The sequence below is a fragment of the Salmo salar genome, chromosome 15, assembly GCF_965601325.2.
Source record: "Salmo salar chromosome 15, fSalSal1, whole genome shotgun sequence".
NCBI classification, from domain to species: Eukaryota; Metazoa; Chordata; class Actinopteri; order Salmoniformes; family Salmonidae; genus Salmo; species Salmo salar.
Window position 1 is genome coordinate 89,764,689 of NC_138305.1, and position 25,686 is coordinate 89,790,374.

General features: G+C 43.3%; 1 protein-coding gene across 3 annotated transcripts in view; it reads right to left on the reverse strand.

Moving 5' to 3' along the window:
• Nucleotides 1–12,608: 12,608 nt before the first annotated feature.
• Nucleotides 12,609–25,686, reverse strand: part of LOC106572395 (F-box only protein 6) — a 45,585-nt gene continuing 32,507 nt past the window's right edge. For all 3 annotated transcript variants that reach the window (XM_014146515.2, XM_082962136.1, XM_014146519.3), the window contains 3 exons: nucleotides 15,872–15,967; nucleotides 15,639–15,774; nucleotides 12,609–13,746 (listed from right to left, as the gene is read on the reverse strand). In XM_014146515.2, coding sequence (XP_014001990.1) covers nucleotides 13,534–13,746; nucleotides 15,639–15,774; nucleotides 15,872–15,967 — 445 coding nt within the window. In that variant the 3' untranslated portion in view covers nucleotides 12,609–13,533. The remainder of the gene's footprint in view (nucleotides 13,747–15,638; nucleotides 15,775–15,871; nucleotides 15,968–25,686) is intronic.

Consider the following 25,686-nt stretch of genomic DNA (forward strand, 5'->3'; position numbering starts at 1 on the left):
TCTGGGCCGCCTTAGGCAGTATTACTTATGGCTAGGATGCGGGGATTGAGCTCGGGCCGATTCCGGTGTGAGTTATCTGGCCCAAATGTATTACTTTGGGCTCGGGACAATTCCGGTGAGAGTTATCTGGCCCAAATGTATTACTTTGGGCTCGGGACAATTCTGGTGAGAGTTATCTGGCCCAAATGTATTACTTGGGTCTCAGGCCGATTGGGGCTACTCTCTGGCAGATGATTACACGGGCTGCTTTATATAACATTTCATTATTTATTTATTGTTCCATATTTTCTCATTGTTTCTGTGATCAAAAAATACAATTAACATTTAAATTAAATTCCAGCTTAAGTAGTATTTTAGTATTTTATACTTTGTGCAAGGCAATTGATAAGCATTAAAAACTTTGTGGATGGAGCCTCCCGAGTGGTGCAGCGGTCTAAGACACTGCATCGCAGTGAAAACTGCCGAGTTAGGGGAGGGTTTGGCCGGCCGGGATGTCCTTATCTCATCGCACTGTAGCGACTCCTGTGGCGGGCCAGGCGCATGCACGCTAACAGGGTCCCCAGGTGTACAGTCCGACATATTTTTTTAGGGGGTGGATGGGTATAATTTGTATGCATAAAATGTATAATAGTAATATTTAAAATGACTAAATCAGGTAATTTTGTATACATTTATTTACATTTGCATCGGGCCGCTTCTGGGGGGATTCTGGTAAGATGCCGGCAAAGTCGGCTGAATTCCGGTAGACGGAAACGGCCCGATGTACTTGGGCCGATTCTGGGCAGTCATTCATTTTGATTCCAGGCCGAGTCCGACACTGAGCCGATTCAATCAGTTCTGGGCCGATTCTTCATTGCTAGCTGGGAAGTCTCGCACACCCAAATACCTCTCTGCAGATGCCACCACAACTTACATTTTCTGTGACTTACGTTCCATCCCTGCAGTACAGTTAATAACCATTGCTATAAATGCTAAAAATCCAATCTTACTGAAACATATATCACTTGTTGGTTTATCCCTCTGTACTGGTACAGATCTACTCCTCACACCACTCCTCTCAGGATCCCTCCCCCTTGACCCATCTTCCTCTACTTTCTTCACTGCCTCAGCATATGACAACTTCTGCACATCTCTAACCGTGGAAACCTCAACCTGCCTCTCTCGCACCGGACATTTCTGATCCCCAGCCCATGGGCACCCCTACAATTAACACATACCAATTTTGTCCCCAATGCTACACATTTCTTTGCTTCATGCCCTTCTGCACACTTCTCACACATAGGAACCTTCACACTTCTGCCACATTCCCATAAGCTTGACACCTGTAACAACGTAATGTACAGGATAACTTATATATCCTAACATCTCTTTATCAGGCAAAGACACAACATCAAAACTCAAAAGAACAGACAACGACACTTCTGTTTCACCACTCACGCCACCCTTCCTGCGCGCACCAAACGACGAGCATCACAAACACCAGGAATCTTCCCCTTTACTTGGTAAACTTTCACATTTACCGCTACCCCAGTAATCACTCCTTTCAATGGCATCCTTTTCTTGGGAGCAAAACAATTCACATCTCTTACCCCATTCGTTTAACACAGAGCGCCTGCTCCCTCTGACCAGCAGAAACAATGATCACAAGACCACTTCTGATTACCCTCACTGATTCCACAGCACCCAACTCTGTTTTCACCCACCCTGAAATTACAAATAGATCAGCCAAAAGGCTAGGGTCCACTTTTTCCAAAAACTTCACTCCTACTGTCACAGACTCATCTTTATCCTGACCCTCGGTGCAAGCCTCGGGCTCTGAGAACTTCACCACACCTACCACCTCCGATCATTCACTTCCATTTATCCTCCTGTCTCCAGCTCACTCTGCTTACACTTTCTACCATTCTTCTTTAACAAACCATCTCACCCTCTGCAGCGCCCCAACCCAACACATCCGACTCAGCTTTAGAATCTTAGTGAAACATTCATGGGTGTGTTAGGCCAAGGCCAGAGTGACAACCCACAGGACGGCAGACCCCCAGGGCCAGGACTGAGCAGCCCAGCAGCTAGGGATTGCCTAAACAGGTATCTCTCCTGACATGGGCATGTTTTCAATACAGACTCCTTTAGTCGTACTGTATTCTATTTAAGGCATCCAGGCCTTATGAAAGTTGCCCAGTTTACCCATAATCTTGTAATAAATCAAATCTAGTGATACATAACTTGACATTGTGGGAGGATAACCAACCCTTGGTTACACAGTTTCTTCAGATAACAGTCTCCAGTATCAAGATTTCCAAGCAAACAAAAACAGGAAGAAGGGAGAATCTGTAGACATGCTAAGGTAAAATAAGATACTCTTTGCCAGAATTCAGCCAGCCTTCACAAGACTATAACGTGCATAACGAGGATCTCGTCATGTTCTCTCTAGGCATTCAAATTGCCATCGATAAAATGTAATTGTGTTTGTTTTCTGTAGCTTATGCCTGCCCATACCATAACCCCACCACCACCATGGGGCACTCTGTTCACAATGTTGACATCAGCAAATCGCTCACCAACACAACGCAGTACAGATCTGCCCGGTACTGTTGAAACCAGGATTCATCCGTGAAGAGCACACTTCTCCAGTGTGCCAGTGGCCATCGAAAGTGAGCATTTGCCCACTGAAGTTGGTTACGACGCCAAACTGCAGTCAGGTCAAGACCCTGGTGAGAACGACGAACATGCAGATGAGCTTCCCTGAGGCGGTCTCTGACAGCTTGTGCAGAAATTCTTCAGTTGTGCAAACCCAATTTTATCAGCTGTCCGGGTGGCTTGTGTCAGATCCCATAGGTGAAGAAGCTGGATGTGGAGGTCCTGGGCTGGCGTGGTTACATGTGGTCTGCAGTTGTGAAGCCGGTGGGACGTACTGCCAAATTCTCAAACTTTGGAGGCAGCTTATGGTAGAGAATTAACATTCAATTCTCTGGCAACAGCTGTGGTGGACATTCCTACAGTCAGGATGGCAACTGCACACTCCCTCAAAAGTTCAGACATCTGTTGCATTGTTGTGTGACAAAACTGCACATTTTAGAGTGGCCTTTTATTGTTCCCAGCACAAGATGCACCTGCGTAATGATCATGCTGGTGAATCAGCTTCTTGATATGCCATACCTGTTAGGTGGATGATTATCTTGGCAAAGCAGAAATGCTCACTAACAGGGATGTAACAAATTTGTGGACAAAATATGGAACATTTCTGGTTTATTTTATTTCAGCTCACGAAACATTGGACCAACACTTTACATGTTGTGTTTTCATACTGTAGGTGATTAAAACAACTTGTATTGTATTTGAAAGTACAACTGCAAACTGTTTCCATTACTGCATTCAGTTAACAGATAATAATAATACAAATCTATGTAGTAATATTGTTGTAACAATCACCACCTTCCAGAGACACCTGAAACTCCACCTCTTTAAGGAATACCTGGGATAGGATTAAGTAATCCTTCTAACCCCCCCCCAAAAAAAAATATATATAGATGTACTATTGTAAAGTGGTTGTTCCACTGGATATCATAAGGTGAATGCACCAATTTGTAAGTCGCTCTGGCTAAGAGCGTCTGCTAAATGACATAAATGTAATGTAAATGTAACAAAGCAACGTGCTGACTATGAACTGATACTTGGATAATGAAATACATTTTGTCTCCTCTCACAATAACTAATCAATTTCTTTGATCTAGAATCAAGCTAATAAATCAACTTGCTTTTAGGGCCCATAGGGTCAAGAGTTACATTAAAAGTCTGGGGTGTTCAGAGTTTAGAAATACAGCCATCCCTAAAATGTAATTTTAATGATGCAGTGCAAGACTATCAAGACAATTCCACACAGGTCTTCAATTCATTTTTATTCTCCATCATTTTGTTATATCCAAAAATGGAAGAAATTAGATTACAAATGGACACATTGTTCCAGGCCTAAATTACCCTGTGGGCAAAACTGGTTGAAATGACATCATCACAACCATCACATCCTTATAACCAGATTTGCTTGGAGGTAACCTGCCTTTTAGAACAGGGTTTAGGGAAGGGACGTCCCAAGTATCACAGATATTGTGGCGGAAGAATCAGAATTAGCTTGGTAACATAGATAAGATGTCTTATCTGCATAATGTCACACCTTGATCTGTTTCCCCTGACTTTGTGATTGTCTCCACCCCCCTCTAGGTGTCACCGATCTTCCCCTGTGTATTTGTACCTGTGTTCTCTGTTTGTCTGTTGCCAATTCGTTTTGTTTCGTCAAGCCTACCAGCGTTTTTCCCTCTGTTCCTGTTTTCTAGTTTTCCCGGTGTAGACCTTTTCTGCCTGCCCTGACCCTGCCTGCCGTCCTGTACCTTTGCCCCACCTATCTGGATTATGACCCCTGCCTGCCCTTGACCTGTCTTTTGCTTACCCCTGTTGGATTAATAAACTGTTGTTACTTCGACGTTGTCTGCATCTGAGTCTTACCTGAAACCCGCTACATAATATGCTTATATGATTGAACTGTTGAACTCTTGTTATTAGAATGTATCCCTTCGGACTCTGGTGTTGGCAGTTGCACTTCCTCCTTCATATGGGCCTCAGTCACCTGGGGCCCAGAGAGGGGAGAAGTCAGGCTTGTCTATCACATGTCCCTGTTGCTATGCAAAATATCAGAACGAAAAGAGGACAGGAGGGAACCTTGTCTTCACATGTAGATGTGTATCTTTACCTATTACAAACCATGTGAAGGGATGGCGTGATTAATGGGGAACCAATTACTTGTCCCCACAATGTCTGTGCGCAGTCACTCCCTCCTTCGGCTTTGGGGGAAATAAGGTCTGAGACAAGATGTGTGGGGTAGTGTCTGGAACCATTGTAAGTCATCTCTGATGTTGCACCTATCCTGGGATAGTGTAGGACCTAGAGGCTCACTCCCCTCAGTGAGCTGGTCTAGGCGTGTGGTCAAGGACATTAGTTTTTCTTGAGATAGGGGTATCTGGAGTTGACAATTGATTTCAGAGTCTTGTCTTAGGCACCAAACTCTACAATAAGAACAGTCTTCATGGCAAATGCTATCTGCCTGGGGGATTCCTCTTTCTCATATATCAAGTCTAACCTTGTGACCCATTCCACACATCTGCTGTTTGTCATGTAGACTAAGGGGGTGTATCCTTTGTGTCGGGGCTCTCAACGAATCATCTAAGAGTGGTTCGTCGACTAGCCATCGTTATCGCACAGCACTCAATCATGCCCTCACCCGTCTGAGCGGTCGGCTGTGAATGCCCTCACCCGCTATATAAACTCAGCAAAAAAAGAAATGTCCCTTTTTCAGGACCCTGTCTTTCAAAGATAATTGGTAAAAATCCGAACAACTTCACAGATCTTCATTGTAAAGGGTTTAAACACTGTTTCCCATGCTTGTTCAATGAACAATAAACAATTAATGAACATGCACCTGTGTAACGGTCGTTAAGACACTAACAGCTTACAGACGGTAGGCAATTAAGGTCACAGTTATGAAAACTTAGGACACTAAAGAGGCCTTTCTACTGACCCTGGAAAACACCAAAAGAAAGAGCAGGGTTCCTGCTCATCTGCGTGAACTTGCCTTAGGCATGCTGCAAGGTGGCATGAGGACTGCTGATGTGGCCAGGGCAATAAATTGCAATGTCCGTACTGTGAGATGCCTAAGACAGCGCTACAGGGAGACAGGACAGACAGCTGATTGTCCTCGCAGTGGCAGACCACATGTAACAACACCTGCACAGGATCGGTACATCCGAACACACACCTGCAGGACACGTACAGAATGGCAACAACAACTGCCCGAGTTACACCAGGAACGCACAATCCCTCCATCAGTGCTCAGACTGTCCGCAATAGGCTGAGAGAGGCTGGACTGAGGGCTTGTAGGCCTGTTGTAAGGCAGGTCCTCACAAGACATCACCGGCACCAACGTTGCCTATGGGCACAAACCCACCATCGCTGGACCAGACAGGACTGGCAAAAAGTGCTCTTCACTGACGAGTCACGGTTTTGTCTCACCAGGGGAGATGGTTGGATTCGCGTTTATCGTCGAAGGAATGAGCGTTACACCGAGGTCTGTAGTCTGGAGTGGGATCGATTTGGAGGGAGGGTCCGTCATGGTCTGGGGCGGTGTGTCACAGCATCATCGGACTGAGCTTGTTGCATTACAAGCAATCTCAAAGCTGTGCGTTACAGGGAAGACATACTCCCCCCTCATGTGGTACACTTCCTGCAGGCTCATCCTGACATGACCCTCCAGCATGAAAATGCCACCAGCCATACTGCTCGTTCTGTGCGTGATTTCCTGCAAGACAGGAATGTCAGTGCTCTGCCATGGCCAGAGAAGAGCCCGGATCTCAATCCCATTGAGTACGTCTGGGACCTGTTGGATCGGAGGGTGAGGGCTAGGGCCATTCCCCCCAGAAATGTCCGGGAACTTGCAAGTGCCTTGGTGGAAGAGTAGGGAAACATCTCCCAGCAAGAACTGGCAAATCTGGTACAGTCCATGAGGAGGAGATGCACTGCAGTACTTAATGCAGCTGGTGGCCACACCAGATACTGACTGTTACTTTTGATTTTGACCCCCCCCCCCCCCTTTGTTCAGAGACACATTATTCCATATCTGTTAGTCACATGTCTGTGGAACTTATTCAGTTTATGTCTCAGTTGTTGAATCTTGTGTAAATATGTGTATGAACATAACATTAAGTTTGCTGAAAATAAACGCAGTTGACAGTGAGAGGACGTTTCTTTTTTTTTGCTGAGTTTACTTATAACTTATTGGTTTGGTTCTGTCCTCTATAGTGCTGTCCGGTTAGAAGATGATGTTGAGGCACATCACTGTACTCTTGATATTCACCACACGCATGCACTCACGCACGCATGCACACACACCCGTTTCCATTTGAAGATGTTTATATGATTTAGTAATCAGTATGACTTGGAATTTTATAGTTGTGGTTCTATAAAGACAAAGATAAGCACACATGAAAACAATTAGTTCATGGGTATAACTATGCAATATACATATGTACATGCAGGGGCACCCTCTCTCTTCAGCCGTGTGTGAGAATCTGCAAGACTGAGAATGTGCAACCAATGCAATAACACTTTTGTCAGTATGGAATAATACTACATATGACACAATAGGCAAAGCAGTATTGGAAACACTAACATTAAAGAAGAGTAACAGCCATAAAGTAGGACAAATGTCTGAAAGTTAAAGTAACAGTAAGTAATTAGTGGTAATTATTATTACACAGCATGTAAAACCCCCCAATAAACCCCCCTGCAACTTACATTTCGTTGTACGCACAACATTCAGACATTCGTGTTACTGTCAAAAACAGAAAGTCCTCAGAAACATGTTTCTTCTCCCTCTTTGGACAAGATAACACTCTGACCTGAGTGGGTGGGTGCAGTGTCCAGATGCACATTTCCAAGTGCTCTGATGGTTGGGAATGGCAGGGCTATGTAATTGAGTTTGATGCTCCATAAGTTTGTGCTATTATTGAATAAAAATTAGAGACTGGGTTGCTTAGGTAGGCAGAGGAGCCAAATTAATGAGACTTAAGGGAAATTGAAGGGACTGTGAGGGGAAGTTAGGTAGAGGAGAGGAGCAGGACAGCCTTTTTTACAATTCGTTTAAAATGGCCCACGACATGGTTTGTGAAATGATCTAAAATGCGCACAAATTCCATTATTAAGAAAAAAAAAAAAAAAGGTATCTCAGGTCATACGGGTCATATTTTTTATCATTTAGGCTAGACACAAGCTGCTCTCTTTGCTTTGAAGCTGCTCCATTTCCCCTCTCTGGCACTCTGAGGCTGCGTGACAGCAAACTTGCAAAGTCTACTCAAGCTGGCCTGTATGCTTGGTTATAACAGGTGATACATTGTATACATTGTATAATTGTATCAACTTTGCTCGCTCTGTGCGCTGTTCCAATGTAACACATTTACAAATCTAACAGAACCCATATCAGGGTCAGCATCCCCGCTCGTTATTACAGCTAAATTATATTTTTAAAAACTGATGGAGGAATAGGTGCTGTCGTGGAAATTTACAAGTCATGCTATCCTGTGTTTTACTGCTTAAAGAATAATCTCTCGTTATTCTAGTGTTTTTCTAACTTGATACAAATTTGTCTGTGTGACTTAGTTCTAAGACTGGGCATACAGCTAAAGAGACGTTTGGGTGCGACCGTAGCATGTGACATCCTGTGGGTTTACTATCTACAACAAGTCACATGTATGGAAACCTGCAGAAAGGAGCACATTATAGTGTTTGCTGTTGTGAATGCAGTTACACGGTTGAGCCCTCGGGCTATCAACCTCGTGCCACCTTAAATCTGCACAGACAACTAATTGCCTTTTACACACACCATCTGCTGAATGCCACATATACAAAAAGTATGTATTGTTCTATAAAATCAGAGACCCGACTATGCTTGTTAAGCTTTTGAAGGGTTAAAGTTGATTTTGGGGGTCTTCTGAAGACCCCCACCATTGATTGTTGTTATTAATTTGCTTACGTGTCATTGTACTTATGCTCACTGTATAGCTGAATATTGAGACCTCTGTGTCGAGCTCACTGCCAAAACCCGCAGCCCCGCGTCTGAGAAAAGGTGAGAAAAGGGACTGTGGGTGATAGTGAGACACCGTCTGTTTTGCTCTGAAACAAGGGCAGATTTGCATACCGCTGAGACAGGTTCTCAGAAACCTTGTGTTAGAAATAAGTTTTGACATAGATCACACCATAAGGTGTGATCTCGGGTATATAAGATCCTGTCTTTCTTTTGTTCGGGGCAGAACTCAGGAGATACCTTTTTTTTTTGTTAATAATGGAATTTGTGCGCATTTTGTATGTCTGACGTTTGATCTTTGACTTCTGTCTACAGCTGTATTTTTATTAAAATTGTTATGATTTATAAGTGCACATTTTGAGTATTCCTTATTTGTTAAGTAAATAACAGAGCCCAGAAAAGTGGAACCAACACTTTCAATTCTGAACCATTCTTGGTGATGATTGATTGCTTCATTTTTGCAAATCTTCTAAAAGTGTTGTTTTCTTTGATTATAATTTCTACGACAATGCACAGGAAGAGCGGACGGCGCATACAAGAGACTAGTGGCTGTTGCTTAAATTCAATTGAATTTATTAAAAGACTTTATAAACATTTATAACCAGTGTCAGCAGGTTCTTTAGATTGGTAGGGCTGAAAAATTAGGTAGTATCATATGAAACGGTACTACGGTATTCTAAAACGTTGGTATCATAAGTATCATGAGGTTTTGGTACCCTAATTTAACCGTGGTAACGGTTTCCATGCAAAAAAGGAGAACAAAAAAAACAAGCCGTTTCAGTTATTATATATAGATTATTAAACCAGGCCATTTTCACATAACCTAATTTTCCACTTTCACTCAGAAAACCATTGGCCACAAGGTACACGGACCTTCTGTCAATTGGTCAAAGTATCCAGAAGTAGACTTCTGTTGATTTTGTGAGTGTCTTCTGCCCAGAGGGAGAGGGCACTACACCTTACGATCCTCAGGATGAGAACTGTGTCCGGCTTTGCTCTCCAAAGCAGAGCGCTGCTGAAGGGAGTGATAATTGGGGCATATTCAATCTGCTGATTCTGTTGCAAAATGTTTCTTAAATGAAGCAAACAGAACAAAACAGGGGGGGACCTACCCACTCAGACTGGTCTCAAAGACTAGATGTAACATGGTTAACGTAAATCCGGGACACTCAAATGAGTATGATATGTTACATTTGGTATGGTTACATAAGACAGATTACTTAAAGGCATATTGTATAAATTGCAACTAGTAACATATACAACGAAATGGATGATGGACAACCACAAATTAACATATGCAGTACCAAAGGAAATGTAACAATTTATGTACAGAACAATACATAATGCTCACGTTGACCCACTACCAAAACATTTCTGCAACATTGAAGCTCCCCAACAACACAGTGGCCTCCATCATTCTTAAATGGAAGATGTTTGGAATCACCAAGACTCTTCCAAGAGCTGGTCGCAAGGCAAAACTGATCAATTGGGGGAGAAGGGCCATGGTCAGGGTGACCAAGAACCCGATGGTAACCCTGACAGAATTCCAGAGTTCCTCTGTGGAGATGGGAGAACCATCCAGAAGGACAACCATCTCTGCAGCACTCCACCAATCAGGCCTTCATAGTAGAATGGACAGACGTAAAAAGGAACATGACAGCCCACTTGGAGTTTGCCAAAAGGGACCTAAAGACTCAGACCATGAGAAACAAGATTCTCTGGTCTGATGAAACCAAAATTGAACTCTTTGGCCTGAATGTCAAGTATCACATCTGGAGGAAACCTGGCACCATCCCTACAGAGAAGCATGATGGTGGCAGCATCATGCTGTGGGGCCGTTTTTCAGCGGCATGGACTGAGAGACTAGTCAGGATCGAGGCAAAGATGAACTGAGCAAAGTACAGAGAGATCCTCGATTAAAACCTACTCAAGAGCGCTCAGGACCTCAGATGGGGGGGGGGGGGGGGGGGGAAGAGGTTCACCTTCCAACATGACAACGACCCTAAGCACACAGACAAAACAACGCAGGAGTGGTTTCAGGACAAGTATCAATGTCCTTGAGTGGCCCAGCCAGAGCCCGGACTAGAACCTGATCGAACATCTCTGGAGAGACCTGAAAATAGCTGTGCAACCAATCCAAACTGACAGAGCTTGAGAGGATCTGCAGAAAAGAATAGGAGAAACTCCCCAAATACAGGTGTGCAAAACTTTCAGCATCATACCCAAGAAGACTCAAGGCTGTAATCGCTGTTAGGTGCTTCAACAAAGTACTGAGTGAAGGGTCTGAATACTGTGGCCACTGTGTTCTTGGGGACTTTCAATACTGCAGAATTTCTGACATGCACTGTCAACTGTGGGAGCTTATATAGACAGGTGTGCCTTTCCAAATCATGTCCAATCAATTGAATCTACCACAGGTGGACTCCAATCAAGTTGTAGAAACATCTCAAGGATGATCAATGGAAACAGGATGCACCTGAACTCAATTTCAAGTCTCATAGCAAAGGGTCTGAACACTTATGTAAATAAGGTATTGTTTTTTTTATACATTTGCAAAAATTTCTAAATACATGTTTTCAATTTGTCACTATGGAGTATTGTGTGTAGATTTAACTGGTTTCCTCATCATGTAATCAATTTTGGAATAAGGCTGTAACGTAACAAAATGTGGAAAAAGTTAAGGGGTCTGAATACTTTCCGAATGCACTTCAAGTATGGGGGCCTCAGTATATTGATGTAGTGCCTGTATTGTTAGCAATTAATACTTAACAAATCAGGTAAACATTTTTTTTAATTAAAAAAATAAAAAATGTTTAAGAGTAAAAAGTTGTTTAACAAGTCATAATCTTGCATGGACTCACTGTGTGCAAGTGTTTAACATGATTTTGAATGACCTCATCTCTGTACCGCACACATACAGATAATTGTAAGGTCCCTCAGTTGAGCAGTGAATTTCAAAACACAGATTTAACCACAGACCAGGGAGGTTTTCCAATGCATTGCAAAGAAGGGCACATATTAGTAGATTAACATTGAATATCCCTTTGAGCATGAAGTTATTAATTACACTTGTGTATCAATACACCCAGTCACTACAAAAAAGATACAGGCGTCCTTCCTAACTCAGTTGCCGGAGAGAAAGGAAACCTCTCAGGGATTTTACCATGAGGCCAATGGTGATTTTAAAACTGTTACAGTTTAATGGCTGTGATAGGAGAAAACTGAGGATGGATCAAAAACACTAGTTATTCCACAATAATAACCTAAATGAGTGTGAAAAGGAAACCGGCACAGAATAAAAATATTTCAAAACTTTCATCCTGTTCGCAGTAAGGCACTAAACTAAAACTGGAAAGAAAAAAAGAAAAACGTGGCAAAGAAATTAACGCTTTTGTATTCGGGACAGAAGTTATGTTTGGGGCAAATCCAACAACACATCACAGAGTACCACTCTTCTAATTTTCAAGCATGATGGTGGCAGCATGATGTTATGGGTATGCTGGTCATCAGCAAAGACTAGAGGTTTTTTATTTTTATTTAAAGAAACAGAAGATATCTAACCACAGGCAAAATCCTAAGGGAAAACTTGGATCAGTCTGCTTTGCAACAGACAAATTCACCTTTCCAACAGGACAATAACCTAAAACACAAGGCCAAATATACACTGGAATTGCTTACCAAGACATCATTGAACGTTCCTGAGTGGCCTAGTTAGTTTTGACTTAAATCCTTTTGAAAATCTATGGCAAGACTTGAAAATGGCTGTTTAGCAATGGTCAACAACCAACTTGACTTAGCTTAAATTTTAAAAAGAATGTGCAAATATTATACAATCCATGTATGCAAAGCTCTTAGAGACTTACCCAGAAAGACTCACTGCTGTAATCTCTGCCAAAGATGATTCTAACATTTGCCTCAGGGGTGTGAATACTTGTGTAAATGAGATCTGCATTTAATTTACAATAAATGAGCAACAATTATGGGGTAATGTGTATACATGTTTTAGAAAAATTTAATTAATACATTTTGAATTCTGGCTGTAACAAGAAAATGTGGAGTAAGTCAAGGGGTATGAATACTTTGAAGGCACTGTACATGACAACAATTACATTAAGATATAGGTGAGTACAAGCAAAAGCGTTCAACTACGTTTCTTAAAAGATGTTTTTGTCAAAATGGGTCAGACGTTTATGTACATAATACATTACATTCAAGTTCACACTTTCCTTTGGTCTGTCTTCCTCTGAATTGTACAGAGCAAAGCAGAAATACATTGAAGTATTCCAGGCATATAATGTGAATTTTTGCTTTGCTCTGTACAATTCAGAGATGGACACAAATGATAAAGGTAACAGACTTAATAGGGCGCTGGCCACCACTAGCTAGAACAGCTTCAATGTGCCTTAGCATACATATATTCTGTGTGATGAACTCCATTGTAGGGAGGCGTCACCATTCTTCCATGAGAAATTCCATAATTTGGTGTTTTGTTGGATGGTGGTGGAAAACGCTGTCTCAGGCACCGCTTCAGAATCTCCCATAAGTGTTCAATTGGGTTGAGATCTGGTGACTGAGACAGACCGACCACTATGCTCCTTTGAGACCCCTCTTTCAAAGTCACTGAGATCTCCTCTAGCAATAGTAACCAAAATAATGGGCAACTGGGCATTTTTATACATGACCCTAAGTACAATGGGATGTTAATTGCTTAATTAACTCAGGAACAACACCTGCGTGGAAGTACCTGTTTTCAATATACTTTGTATCCCTCATTTACTCAAGCATTTCCATTATTTTGGCAGTTACCTGTATTGTACAGCCAGAATCATTTATATCCACAGAGAAACATCAATGTGCCTATTGCCTAAGGCTGAAAAGACAGAAAGATGTACACTACGCTAAGAGAGGTTTCAAAGCGTGCAGGTCGGCAAAATATTCAAATATAACCTCTTAGGAGAGTAAATGGGAACACCGAAATCTCTGTCCACCGATGGGCAGATCTCGACGCTACTGTTGGTGACCCGAATTCCATACCAGCCGGCCCAGAACTGAGTGTCATTTCCTCCATGAATGAATCGGATGTAACGCACACCTGGTCCATAATTTTTGAACACATGAGTCATCTGAAACATTGAAAAGGTAATATGTTCAATTGTAATTAGTATGCTTTATTTAATTGGGAAATGTGTGTATGTATACATACCATACATACAAGTTTGGACACCTACTCATTCCAGGGTGAAGACCAACTATGAATTAACACATATGGCATCATATAGTAAACAAAAGTGTTAAACAAATCAACATTTATTTTGTGAGATTATTCAAAGTAGCTACCCGTTGCACACTCTTGGCATTCTCTCAACCAGCTTCATGAGGTAGTCACCTGGAATGCATTTCAATTAACAGTTGTGCCAAGTTAAGTTAATTACTGGAATTTCTTTCCTTAATGCGTTTGAGCCAATCAGTTGTGTTGTGACAAGGTAGGGGTGGCAGCGTAGCCTAGCGGTTAGAGCGTTGGACTAGTAACCGAAAGGTTGCAAGTTCAAATCCCCGAGCTGACAAGGTACAAATCTGTCGTTCTGCCCCTGAACAAGGCAGTTAACCCACTGTTCCTAGGCCGTTATTGAAAATAAGAATTTGTTCTTAACTGACTTGCCTAGTTAAATAAAGGTAAAAGAAAAATACAGAAGATAACCCTATTTGGTAAAAGACCAAGTCTATATTATAGCAAGAACAGCTCAAATTAGCTAAGAGAAACAGTCCTAAGACAGGGAGGTCTGTCAATGTGGAAAATTAAGAACTTTGACCGTTTCTTCAAATGCGGTCGCAAAAATCATCAAGCGCTATGAAACTAGCTCTCATGAGGACCGCCACAGGAAAGGAAGACTGCTGCTGCAGAGGATATATTCATTAGAGTTACCAGCCTCAGAAATTGCAGCCCAAATAAATGCTTCACCGAGTTCAAGTAACACACATCAACTGTTCAGAGGAGACTGCGTGAAACAGGCCTTCATGGTCAAATTGCTGCAAAGAAACTACTACTAAAGGACACTAATAACGAGACTTGCTTGGGCCAAGAAATACAATCAATGGACATTAGACCGGTGGAAATCTGCCCTTTGGTCTGATGAGTCCAAATTTGAGATTTTTGGTTCCAACCGCCTCGTCTTTGAGACGCAGAGTAGGTGAACGGATGATCGCAGCATTGGTAGTCCCCAATGTGAAGCATGGAGGAGGAAGTGTGATGGTGCTTTGCTAGTGACACTCAGTGATTTATTTAGAATTCAAGGCACACTGAACCAGCACGGCTACCACAGCAATCTACAGTGATGGCCATCCCATCTGGATTGCGCTTAGTGGGACTATCATTTGTTTTTCAAAAGGACAATGACCACAACACACCTTCAGGCTGTGTAAGGGCTGTTTGACCAAGGAGAGTGTGGAGTGCTGCATCAGATAACCTGGCTGCCACAAATCACCTGACCTCAACCCAAATGAGATGGTTTGGGATGAGTTGGACCGCAGAGTGAAGGAAAAGCAGCCAACAAGTGCTCAGCGTATGTGGGATCTCCTTCAAGACTGTTGGAATAGCATTCCAGGGGAAGCTGGTTGAGAGAATGCCAAGAGTGTACAAAGCTGTCAAGGCAAAGGGTGGCTACTTTGAAAAATCTAAAACATATTTTGATATGTTTAACACTTTTTTTGTTTAGTACATGATTCCATATGTGCCATTTCATAGTGTTGATGTCTTCACCATTATTCTACAATGTAGAAAACAGTAAAAATAAAGAAAAACCTGTGAAAAAGTGTGTATGCATGCGCAACGTTTTTACCTCGTTTTTATCTGCACTATTTAACTTTCAATTGTTTAGTGTGCACATTTTTTTTGTGCAATGCAGTCACTGAAAATGTCTAATGCACAAGACAAGGAGAAATCACATTGTTGATTGTGTACTCAGCTATTTACAGACCCATGTATATGGAGAATTATCTTAAAGTCTGAAGGTTTTACCTGATTCCATTTCTGATCATTCCACTGTTGAAAGACAACAGTATCTGGACTAAACTTCTTAATTGGCTTCTTCTTATGATTTAGCAACTCAACACAGATCTCATATTCAGATCCACAGTCCCAGCGTGGAGCATACCTGATATGGACACAAACATACAAGTTGTACAGTAGTCTATTCCTCTGACAAGTATAGAGTAGCAGACACTGAATGACAAAATCCTAATATTCCTCACCAGTCAGATATTATGATGTCGGGTTGAAAGTCATCCATGAAAGAAGGCCTGTAACCCTCTTTCTCCAAGTCAATCAGCTGAGACTTCCTGCAGGTCCTGAGATGAACCAAAGACAAGAGGACACACACAGCCAACACATTTACCATGGTTGATAGTAAGCAGCCTGAAAGCCATTTCAATTCAATGCATCATATCTAGGGGGCCATTTTTATAATTGTTTTATTTCACCTTTATTTAACCAGGTAGGCCAGTTGAGAGAAAGTTGTCATTTACAACTGCAACCTGGCCAAGATAAAGCAAAGCAGTGTGACAGAGTTACATGGGATAAACAAACATAGTCAATAACACAATAGAAAAATATATGTACAGTTTGTGCAACTGTAGTAAGATTAGGGAGGTAAGGCAATAAATAGGCCATAGATGCAAAATAATTACAATTTAGCATTAACACTGGAGTGATAGATGTGCAAGTAGAGATAATGGGATGCAAAAGAGCAAAATACATAAATAAATAACAATATGGGGAGGAGGTAGTTGAGTGTGCCATTTACAGGTACAGTGATCGGTAAACTGCTCTGACAGCTGGTGCCTGAAGTTAGAGAGGGAGATAAGTCTCCAGCTTCAGTGATTTTTGCAATTCGTTCCAGTCATTGGCAGCAGAGAACTGGAAGTAAAGGCGGCCAAAGAAGGTATGGATTTTGGGGATGACCAGTGAAATAAACCTGCTGGAGAGTGTGCTACGGGTGGGTGTTGCTATGGTGACCAGTGAGCTGAGATGAGGCGGGGCTTTACCTAGGAAAGGCTTAGATGACCTGGAGCCAATGGGTTTAGCGACGAATATGTAGCGAGGGCCAGCCAACGAGAGCATACAGGTCGCAGTGGTGGGTAGTATATGGGGCTTTGGTGACAAAACGGATGGCACTGATAGACTGCATCCAATTTGCTGAGTAGAGTGTTGGAGGTGTCGCGTCTGGCATAATTAAAGTGAAGACTTATTTTATCAAATCAATTGTCTAATTATTATTACGTGATTAAACTAATCATGTAAATGTAATTAACTAGGAAGTCGGGGCACCAAGGAAAATCTTCAGATTACAAAGTTGTAATTTTCCTAATATAGTCTTCTAATTAATGAATTATTCTTTACCTCACGTTAGTTTCATTCCAAACGTCGTAAATTGTTGGTTATCTGCACGAACCCAGCCTTTACTATGAATCATCCATACACCAATTGTCTTAATCATTTATTTACTAACCAACTAAATAATCACAGAACTGCATAAACAAACAGATGTGGTTGCAAGGAAATGATAGGGGAGGTTCCCTAGTGGGTTAAGCCGATATGACGGCTTGGTAGACAAAGGGAAGTGGGTGTGGACTGAGAAGGGCGCGAAAGACAAGAGTCCCTACAAAGTTGCTAATTATATTAATTGAAATGCTAATCCTTTGCACATGAACACTCACTCATTCGGGAATAATTGCAATCAATGTCGTCGTGATCTCTGTTGGAATCGTCCGTCTTTCTGTTGGAAAGTTCATCCAAGCGTCTTTCGTGGTTAGAATGGATACTTCGGAGTACCATTCAGAAATGTTGTTCTAGAATAGCAGTTTCGGCGGTCTAGCTGCAGACTAGTAATTAGTATCTAAGATTTGCTCTTATTCTGTCGGGATCGATAGTCTGAGTTTAACCATTTCCACCCGTGTAGCCAATGCTCCACGTGGTTTGGTTAGGAATTCAACAACCTTAGGTTTTTGTGGTCTCTACTCAAACCTTCAGACCAAGTGTACCTCGATCACCGAGGGAGCGAAGAGGATCTCCTCAGGTGTGGGATTTATTCGTAACAGTAGAAAAGGGCTGTCCCATGAGCTAGATCATGTCGGTACTCATGGAGGCGGGACTTAAACTTTAAAGGGAATACAATTCTCTCACATTAACAGTTTAAAATCACATTACATGATTTCACAAATAGTTTCATCTTTACTCATTCATTTTATACAATAATTAGACTTTAATGTCATAACGGAGGCTCCTGTATAAACAGAGTTATGGTAATGTGGCTGTATTGTCTTTCATGAGGTCACAAACATGAAACAAAACAGACCGGTTCGTAGCTGGCTTCTCCACCGACCGTTTACACATTCTCCAAAACATGGATATTGTTCAGTTCAAGTTCTGTGGTGTAGAAGAAGTTCCTTTGCCCTCTCTATGTGTCTTTTTCTGCATGGCCAGGAGGAAAGTTTCCTCCAGGAATTTATGACCTGAGATAACAGAACCTGGGTGTTGTAGGGAGAGAGGGAGAAGCCACTCTATAACCAAAGAGGGCTACGTCATGACAGAGGCTATTTTGTAAATGACATCGCCGTAGTCAAGGATCGATAGGATAGTCAGTTTTATGAGGGTATGTTTGGCAGCATGAGTGAAGGAGGCTTTGTTGCAAAATAGGAAGCTGATTCTAGATTTAATTTTGGATTGGAGATGCTTAACATGAGTCGAAGGAGAGTTCACAGTCTAACCAGACACCTAGGTATTTGTAGTTGTCCGCATATTCTAAGTCAGAACCGTCCAGAGTAGTGATGCTAGTCGGGCGGGCAGCAGCAGGTTGAAGAGCATGCATTTAGTTTTACTAGCATTTAAAAGCAGTTGGAGGCCACAGAAGGAGTGTTGTATGGCATTGAAGCTCATTTGGAGGTTTGTTAACAGTGTCCAAAGGGCCAGATGTATACAGAATGGTGTTGTCTGCGTAGAGGTGAATCAGAAGAGTCACCAGCAGCAAGAGCGACATTGAGATACATAAAGACAGACATACCGAGAGAAAAGAGTCAGCCCGAGAATTGAACCCTGTGGCACCCCCATATACTGCCAGACAACAGGCCCTCTGATTTGACACACTGAGCTCTGAGAAGTAGTTGGTGAACCAGGCGAGGGAGTCATTTGAGAAAACAAGGCTATCGAGTCTGCCAATAAGAATGCGGTGATTGACAAAGTCGAAAGCCTTGGCCAGGTCGATGAAGACGGCTGCACAGTACTGTCTTTTATCGATGGTGGTTATGATATTGTTTAGGACCTTGAGCGTGACTGAGGTGCACCCATGACCAGCTCAGAAACCATATTGTATAGTGAAGGTACAGTGGGATTTGAAATGGTCGATGATCTGTTAACTTGGCTTTCGAATATTTTAGAAAGGCAGGGCAGGATGGATATAAGTCTAACAGTTTGGGTCTAGAGTGTCTCCCCCTTTGGAAAGCTGCCACAGTCATCCCCCTCTTCAGTCTTTGGGGATCTCAGACGATACGAAAGATATGTTGAACAGGCAAGTAATAGGGGTGGCAACAATTTCTGCGGATAACTTTAGAAAGAGAGGGTCCAGATTGTCTAGCCCAGCTGATTTATAAGGATCCAGATTTTGAATCTCTTTCAGAACATCAGCTGTATGGATTTGGGTGAAGGAGAAGCAGGGGGGACTTGGGCAAGTTTCTGCAGGAGGTGCAGAGCTGTTGGCTGGGTTAGGGGTAGTCAGGTGGTAAGCATGGCTAGCCGTAGAAAAATCCTTATTGAAATTATCGTAGATTTATCAGTGATGACAGTGTTCCCTTAGCCTCAGTACAGTGGGCAGCTGGGAGGAGGTGCTCTTATTCTCCATGGACTTTAAGTTTGTGCTACAGGATGCAAATTTGTTTGAAAAAGCTAGCCTTAGCTTTCCTAACTGACTGTGTATATTGGTTCCTGACTTCCCTGAAAAGTTGCATATCGCGGGGGCTATTCGATGCTAATGCAGTACGCCACAGGATGTTTTTGTGCTGGTCAAGGGCAGTCAAGTCTGGGGTGAAACAAGGGTTATATCTGTTCTTAGTTCTACATTTTTTGAATGGGGCATGCTTATTTAAGATGGTGAGGAAAGCACTTTTAAAGAGCAACCAGGCATCTTCTGACGGGATGAAGTCAATATCCTTCCAGGATACCCGGGCCAGGTCGATTAGAAAGGCCTGCTCGCTGAAGTGTTTTAGGGAGTATTTGACAGTGATGAGGGGTGGCCGTTTAACCGCGGTCCCATTACGGACACAGGCAATGTTCACTGAGATCCTGGTTGAAGACAGCAGAGGTGTATTTAGAGGGCAAGTTGGTCAAGAGGATATCTATGGAAAAGTTCTGGCCTGGTTTAGATCTTATCTGTCGGAAAGATATCAGTTCGTCTCTGTGAATGGTTTGTCCTCTGACAAATCAATTGTAAATTTCGGTGTTCCTCAAGGTTCCGTTTTAGGACCACTATTGTTTTCACTATATATTTTACCTCTTGGGGATGTCATTCGAAAACATCATGTTAAATTTCACTGCTATGCGGACGACACACAGCTGTACATTTCAATGAAACATGGTGAAGCCCCAAAATTGCCCTCGCTAGAAGCCTGTGTTTCAGACATAAAGAAGTGGATGGCTGCAAACTTTCTACTTTTAAACTCGGACAAAACAGAGATGCGTGTTCTAGGTCCCAAGAAACAAAGAGATCTTCTGTTGAATCTGACAATTAATCTGGATGGTTGTACAATCGTCTCAAATAAAACTGTGAAGGACCTCGGCGTTACTCTGGACCCTGATCTCTCTTTTGATGAACATATCAAGACTGTTTCAAGGACAGCTTTTTTCCATCTACGTAACATTGCAAAAATCAGAAACTTTCTGTCCAAAAATGACGCAGAAAAATTAATCCATGCTTTTGTTACTTCTAGGCTGGACTACTGCAATGCTCTACTTTCCGGCTACCCGGATAAAGCACTAAACAAACTTCAGTTAGTGCTAAATACGGCTGCTAGAATCCTGACTAGAACCAAAAAGTTTGATCATATTACTCCAGTGCTAGCCTCCCTACACTGGCTTCCTGTTAAGGCAAGGGCTGATTTCAAGGTTTTACTGCTAACCTACAAAGCATTACATGGGCTTGCTCCTACTTATCTTTCCGATTTGGTCCTGCCGTACATACCTACACGTACGCTACGGTCACAAGACGCAGGCCTCCTAATTGTCCCTAGAATTTCTAAGCAAACGGCTGGAGGTAGGGCTTTCTCCTATAGAGCTCCATTTTTATGGAATGGTCTGCCTACCAATGTGAGAGACGCAGACTCAGTCTCAACCTTTAAGTCTTTACTGAAGACGCATCTCTTCAGTAGGTCCTATGATTAAGTATAGTCTGGCCCAGGAGTGTGAAGGTGAACGGAAAGGCTGGAGCAACGAACCGCCCTTGCTGTCTCTGCCTTGCCGGTTCCCCTCTTTCCACTGGGATTCTCTGCCTCAAACCCTTTTACAGGGGCTGAGTCACTGGCTTACTGGTGTTCTTCCATGCCGTCCATGGGAGGGGTGCGTCACTTGAGTGGGTTGAGTCACTGACGTGGTCTTCCTGTCTGGGTTGGCGCCCCCCCTTGGGTTGTGCCGTGGCGGAGATCGTTGTGGGCTATACTCGGCCTTGTCTTAGGACGGTAAGTTGGTGGTTGGAGACATCCCTCTAGTGGTGTGGGGGCTGTGCTTTGGCAAAGTGGGTGGGGTTATATCCTGCCTGTTTGGCCCTGTCCGGGGGTATCATCGGATGGGGCCACAGTGTCTTCTGATCCCTCCTGTCTCAGCCTCCAGTATTTATGCTGCAGTAGTTTATGTGTCGGGGGGCTAGGGTCAGTCTGTTACATCTGGAGTATTTCTCTTGTCTTATCCGGTGTCCTGTGTGAATTTAAATATGCTCTCTCTAATTCTCTCTTTCTGTCTTTCTCTCGGAGGACCTGAGCCCTAGGACCATGCCTCAGGACTACCTGGTATGATGACTCCTTGCTGTCCCCAGTCCACCTGGCCGTGCTGCTGCTCCAGTCTCAACTGCTCTGCCTGCGGCTATGGAACCCTGACCTGTTCACCGGACGTGCTTGTTGCACCCTCGACAACTACTATGATTATTATTATTTGACCATGCTGGTCATTTATGAACATTTTAACATCTTGACCATGTTCTGTTATAATATCCACCCTGCACAGCCAGAAGAGGACTGGCCACCCCTCATAGCCTGGTTCCTCTCTAGGTTTCTTCCAAGGTTTTTGGCCTTTCTAGGGAGTTTTTCCTAGGGAGTTTTTCCTAGCCACCGTGCTTCTTTCACATGCATTGCTTGCTGTTTGGGGTTTTAGGCGGGGTTTCTGTACAGCACTTTGAGATATCAGCTGATGTACGAAGGGCTATATAAATACATTTGATTTGATCTATGAGGGTGCCCATGCTTACGGATTTAGGGTTGTACCTGGTAGGTTCCTTGATAATTTGTGTGAGATCGAGGGCATCTAGCTTAGATTGTAGGGTGGCCGGGGTGTTAAGCATATCCCAGTTTTGTCACCTAACAGTACGAACTCTGAAGATTGAATAGATGGGGGGGGGGGGGGTAATCACAGTGTCCAGGGCACAACTGGGGGCTGAGGGGGGTCTATAACAAGCAGCAACGGTGAGAGACGCATTTCTGGAAAGGTGGATTTTTAGAAGTAGAAGCTCGAATTGTTTGGGCACGGACCTGGGTAGTATGACAGAACTCGGCAGGCTCTCTCTGCAGAAGATTGAAACTCCGCCAGTTGTGTAGTTGGGGATGGACATTTCTGAATTTTGTGGCCTTCCTAAGCCAGGATTCAGACACGGCCAAGACATCAGGGTTGGCGGAGTGTGCTAAAGCAATGAATAAAACAAACTTGGGGAGGAGGATTCTGATGTTAACATGCATGAAACCAAGGCTTTTACATTACAGAAGTCAACAAATGAGAGCGCCTGAGGAATAGGTGTGGTGCTGGGGGCTACAGGGCCTGGGTTAACCTCTACATCACCAGAGGAGGAGTAGGATAAGGGTACTGCTAAAGGCTATAAGAACTGGTCGTCTAGTGCGTTGGGAACAGAGAATAAAAGGAGCAGATTTCTGGGCATGGTAGAATAGAGTCAGGGCATAATGTACAGACAAGGGTATGGCAGGATGCGAGTACAGTGGAGGTAAACCTAGGCATTGAGTGACGATGAGCAGTTGTGTCTCTGGAGGCACCAGTTAAGCCAGGTGAGGTCTGTGTGGGGTGGGACAAAAGAGCTATCTAAGGCATGTTGGGTGGGGCTGAGGGGTCTACAGTGAAATAAAACTAGAACTAACCTAAACGGAAGTAGACAAGGCATATTGACATTAGGGAGAGGCATGTGTAGCCAAGTGATCATAGGGTCCAATGAGCAGCAATAGGTGAGTCAGGGAGCTGTTTGGTAGCCGCTACACGAGCTGGAGACACGGCGATTCAAAAAACTAGCGGGCCAGGGCTAGCAGATGATCTTTCGACAGCAAACCTCCTCAGACGATTATGATGGCAGACCAGTCGTGATGGATTGGCGGGGCTCCGTGTCAGCAATAAAGGGTCCAGGCCAATTGGCAAAAGAGGTATTGTAGCCCAAGAATTAGCTGGGAGACCTCTTCAGCTAGTCGGGAGATGGGCCTAGCTCGAGGCTAGCTCAAGGCTAACTGGTGTTTTCTTTGAGACAGAGGCGTTAGCCAGAAGTAGCCACTCAGGTTGGAGCTAGCTAGCTGCGATGATCTGGTGTAATGATCCAGAGCTTGCGGTAGGAATCCGGTGATGTGCTAGAGAAAAAGCAGTCCGATGTGCTCTGGGTTGATATCGCGCTGTGCAGACAGACAGGTATTAAGCGGGCTGAAGCTGGCTGGTGTCTGAGTTAAACGGTGAAGACAGCTAGCAGTGGCTAACTGACAACTAGCTAGTAGCTAGTTAGCTGGCTAGCTCCTGATGGAGGTTCCGGTTCTAAAGTATAAAAACAGCAGATCCGTACCACATTGGGTGAGGCAGGTTGCAGGAAAATATCTTCAGTCCGTAGATGGAAAGTGAGATTAAAATATATATGAAAAAAAAGACTATTTACACAGGACAAGACAAACACACGTCCAACTGCTACGCCATCTTGGTTTAGATCCTTAGAGCCATATACAGTGCCTTTAGAAAGTATTCACACCTCTTGACTTTTTCTACATTTTGTTGTTAGTTTAATCAATTTTAAATTCAGACTAAGATTGGTATATTGTGTGTAGGCCAGTGACACAATGTCAAAGTGAAATTATGTTTAGAAATGTTTACAAATTAAAGATGCATTATGTAACTTTTTGGGCAACACGACCAAATTCACAGAAATGTGGGTTATAGATGTCATTTTCATTGAAAGCAAGTCTAAGCTGCAGTAGATCTGTTCTATGTGCACATTTCTATGCTTTACATGCTTAAGTCTAATTTTTGCATCTTTTACTTTTGGTTTTGTACACCAGCTTCAAACAGCTGAAAATACAATATTCTAGGTTATGGAAAATATATTTTACAGCGGTTTAGATGATTCTCTACACCTGCTTGTTTTGTCAAACTGAAATTAGGCAAACTGTTCAAATGTTAGCAACCAGGAAATGGCAGAGTGATTCCTGTTTGGTGCATCTTAAATTAAAAATTAAAAGCTGAAATGTCTTCAGTCAATAAGTGTTAAGGCTTCAACATGCTTCAGTCAGCATGCTTCAGGGGGCTGGCACCTAGCTGAGCTTGTCTAGCCGCACAAGTGTGCGAGCATATTCCCTTAAGACGTTTGCTTGATAAAATGAGAAAATAGCGGCAATAGACCACCTTAGTGTCATTGGGCACAGGGACTAAGGTAACCTGCCAAAATGACTACCGACCCGTAGCACTCACGTCTGTAGCCATGAAGTGCTTTGAAAGGCTGGTCATGGCTCACATCAACACCATTATCCCAGAAACCCTAGACCCACTCCAATTTGCATATCACACCAACAGATCCACAGATGCAATCTCTATTGCACTAAACTTGGCCTTTCCCACCAAGACAAAAGGAACACCTATGTGAGAAAGACACAGTGCACTGGGTGGGTTTCACGGAAGAATACTGTACCAAGTTATCTAGCTGAATAAACTAAGTATGAGCCTATTCCTGGAAACATTGAACCACTGTAGTTTACAGCAATTATCATTTCTAAGTGGAAGTTGGAATAGTTATATTTGAGTGTTTCAGTGAATGGTTAGTGAGGGAGGACCTGCTCTCTCGCTTCCCCAGTTGTTTAGTTAATTTTCATTCCAATCTCCTTTGCATTAGCGTAGCCTCTCCTGTAGCCTGTCAACTATGTGTCTGTCTATCCCTGTTCTCTCCTCTCTGCACAGGCCACACAAACGCTTCACACCGCATGGCCGCTGCCACTCTAACCTGGTGGTCCCAGCACGCACGACCCACGTGGAGTTCCAGGTCTCCGGCAGCCTCTGGAACTGCTGGTCTGCGGCCAACAAGGCAGAGTTCATATCAGCCTATGCTATCCTCCAGTCCCTCGACTTCTTGGCGCTGACAGAAACATGGATTACCACAGAAAACACTGCTACTCCTACTGCTCTCTCCTTGTCTGACCATGTGTTCTCGCACAACCCGAGAGCATCTGATCAGCGGGGTGGCGGGACTAGAATCCTCATCTCTCCCAAGTGGACATTCTCTCTTTCTCCCCTGACCCATCTGTCTGTCTATCTCCTTTGAATTCCATGCTGTCACAATCAATAGCCCATTCAAGCTTAACATCCTTATCATTTATCGCCCACCAGGTTCCCTTGGAGAGTTCATCAATGAGCTTGACGCCTTGATAAGTTCCTTTCCTGAGGATGGCTCACCCCTCACAATTCTGGGTGACTTTAACCTCCCTACGTCTACCTTTGACTCATTTCTCTCTGCCACCTCCTTTCCACTCCTCTCCTCTTTTGGCCTCACCCTCTCACCGTCCCCCGCCTA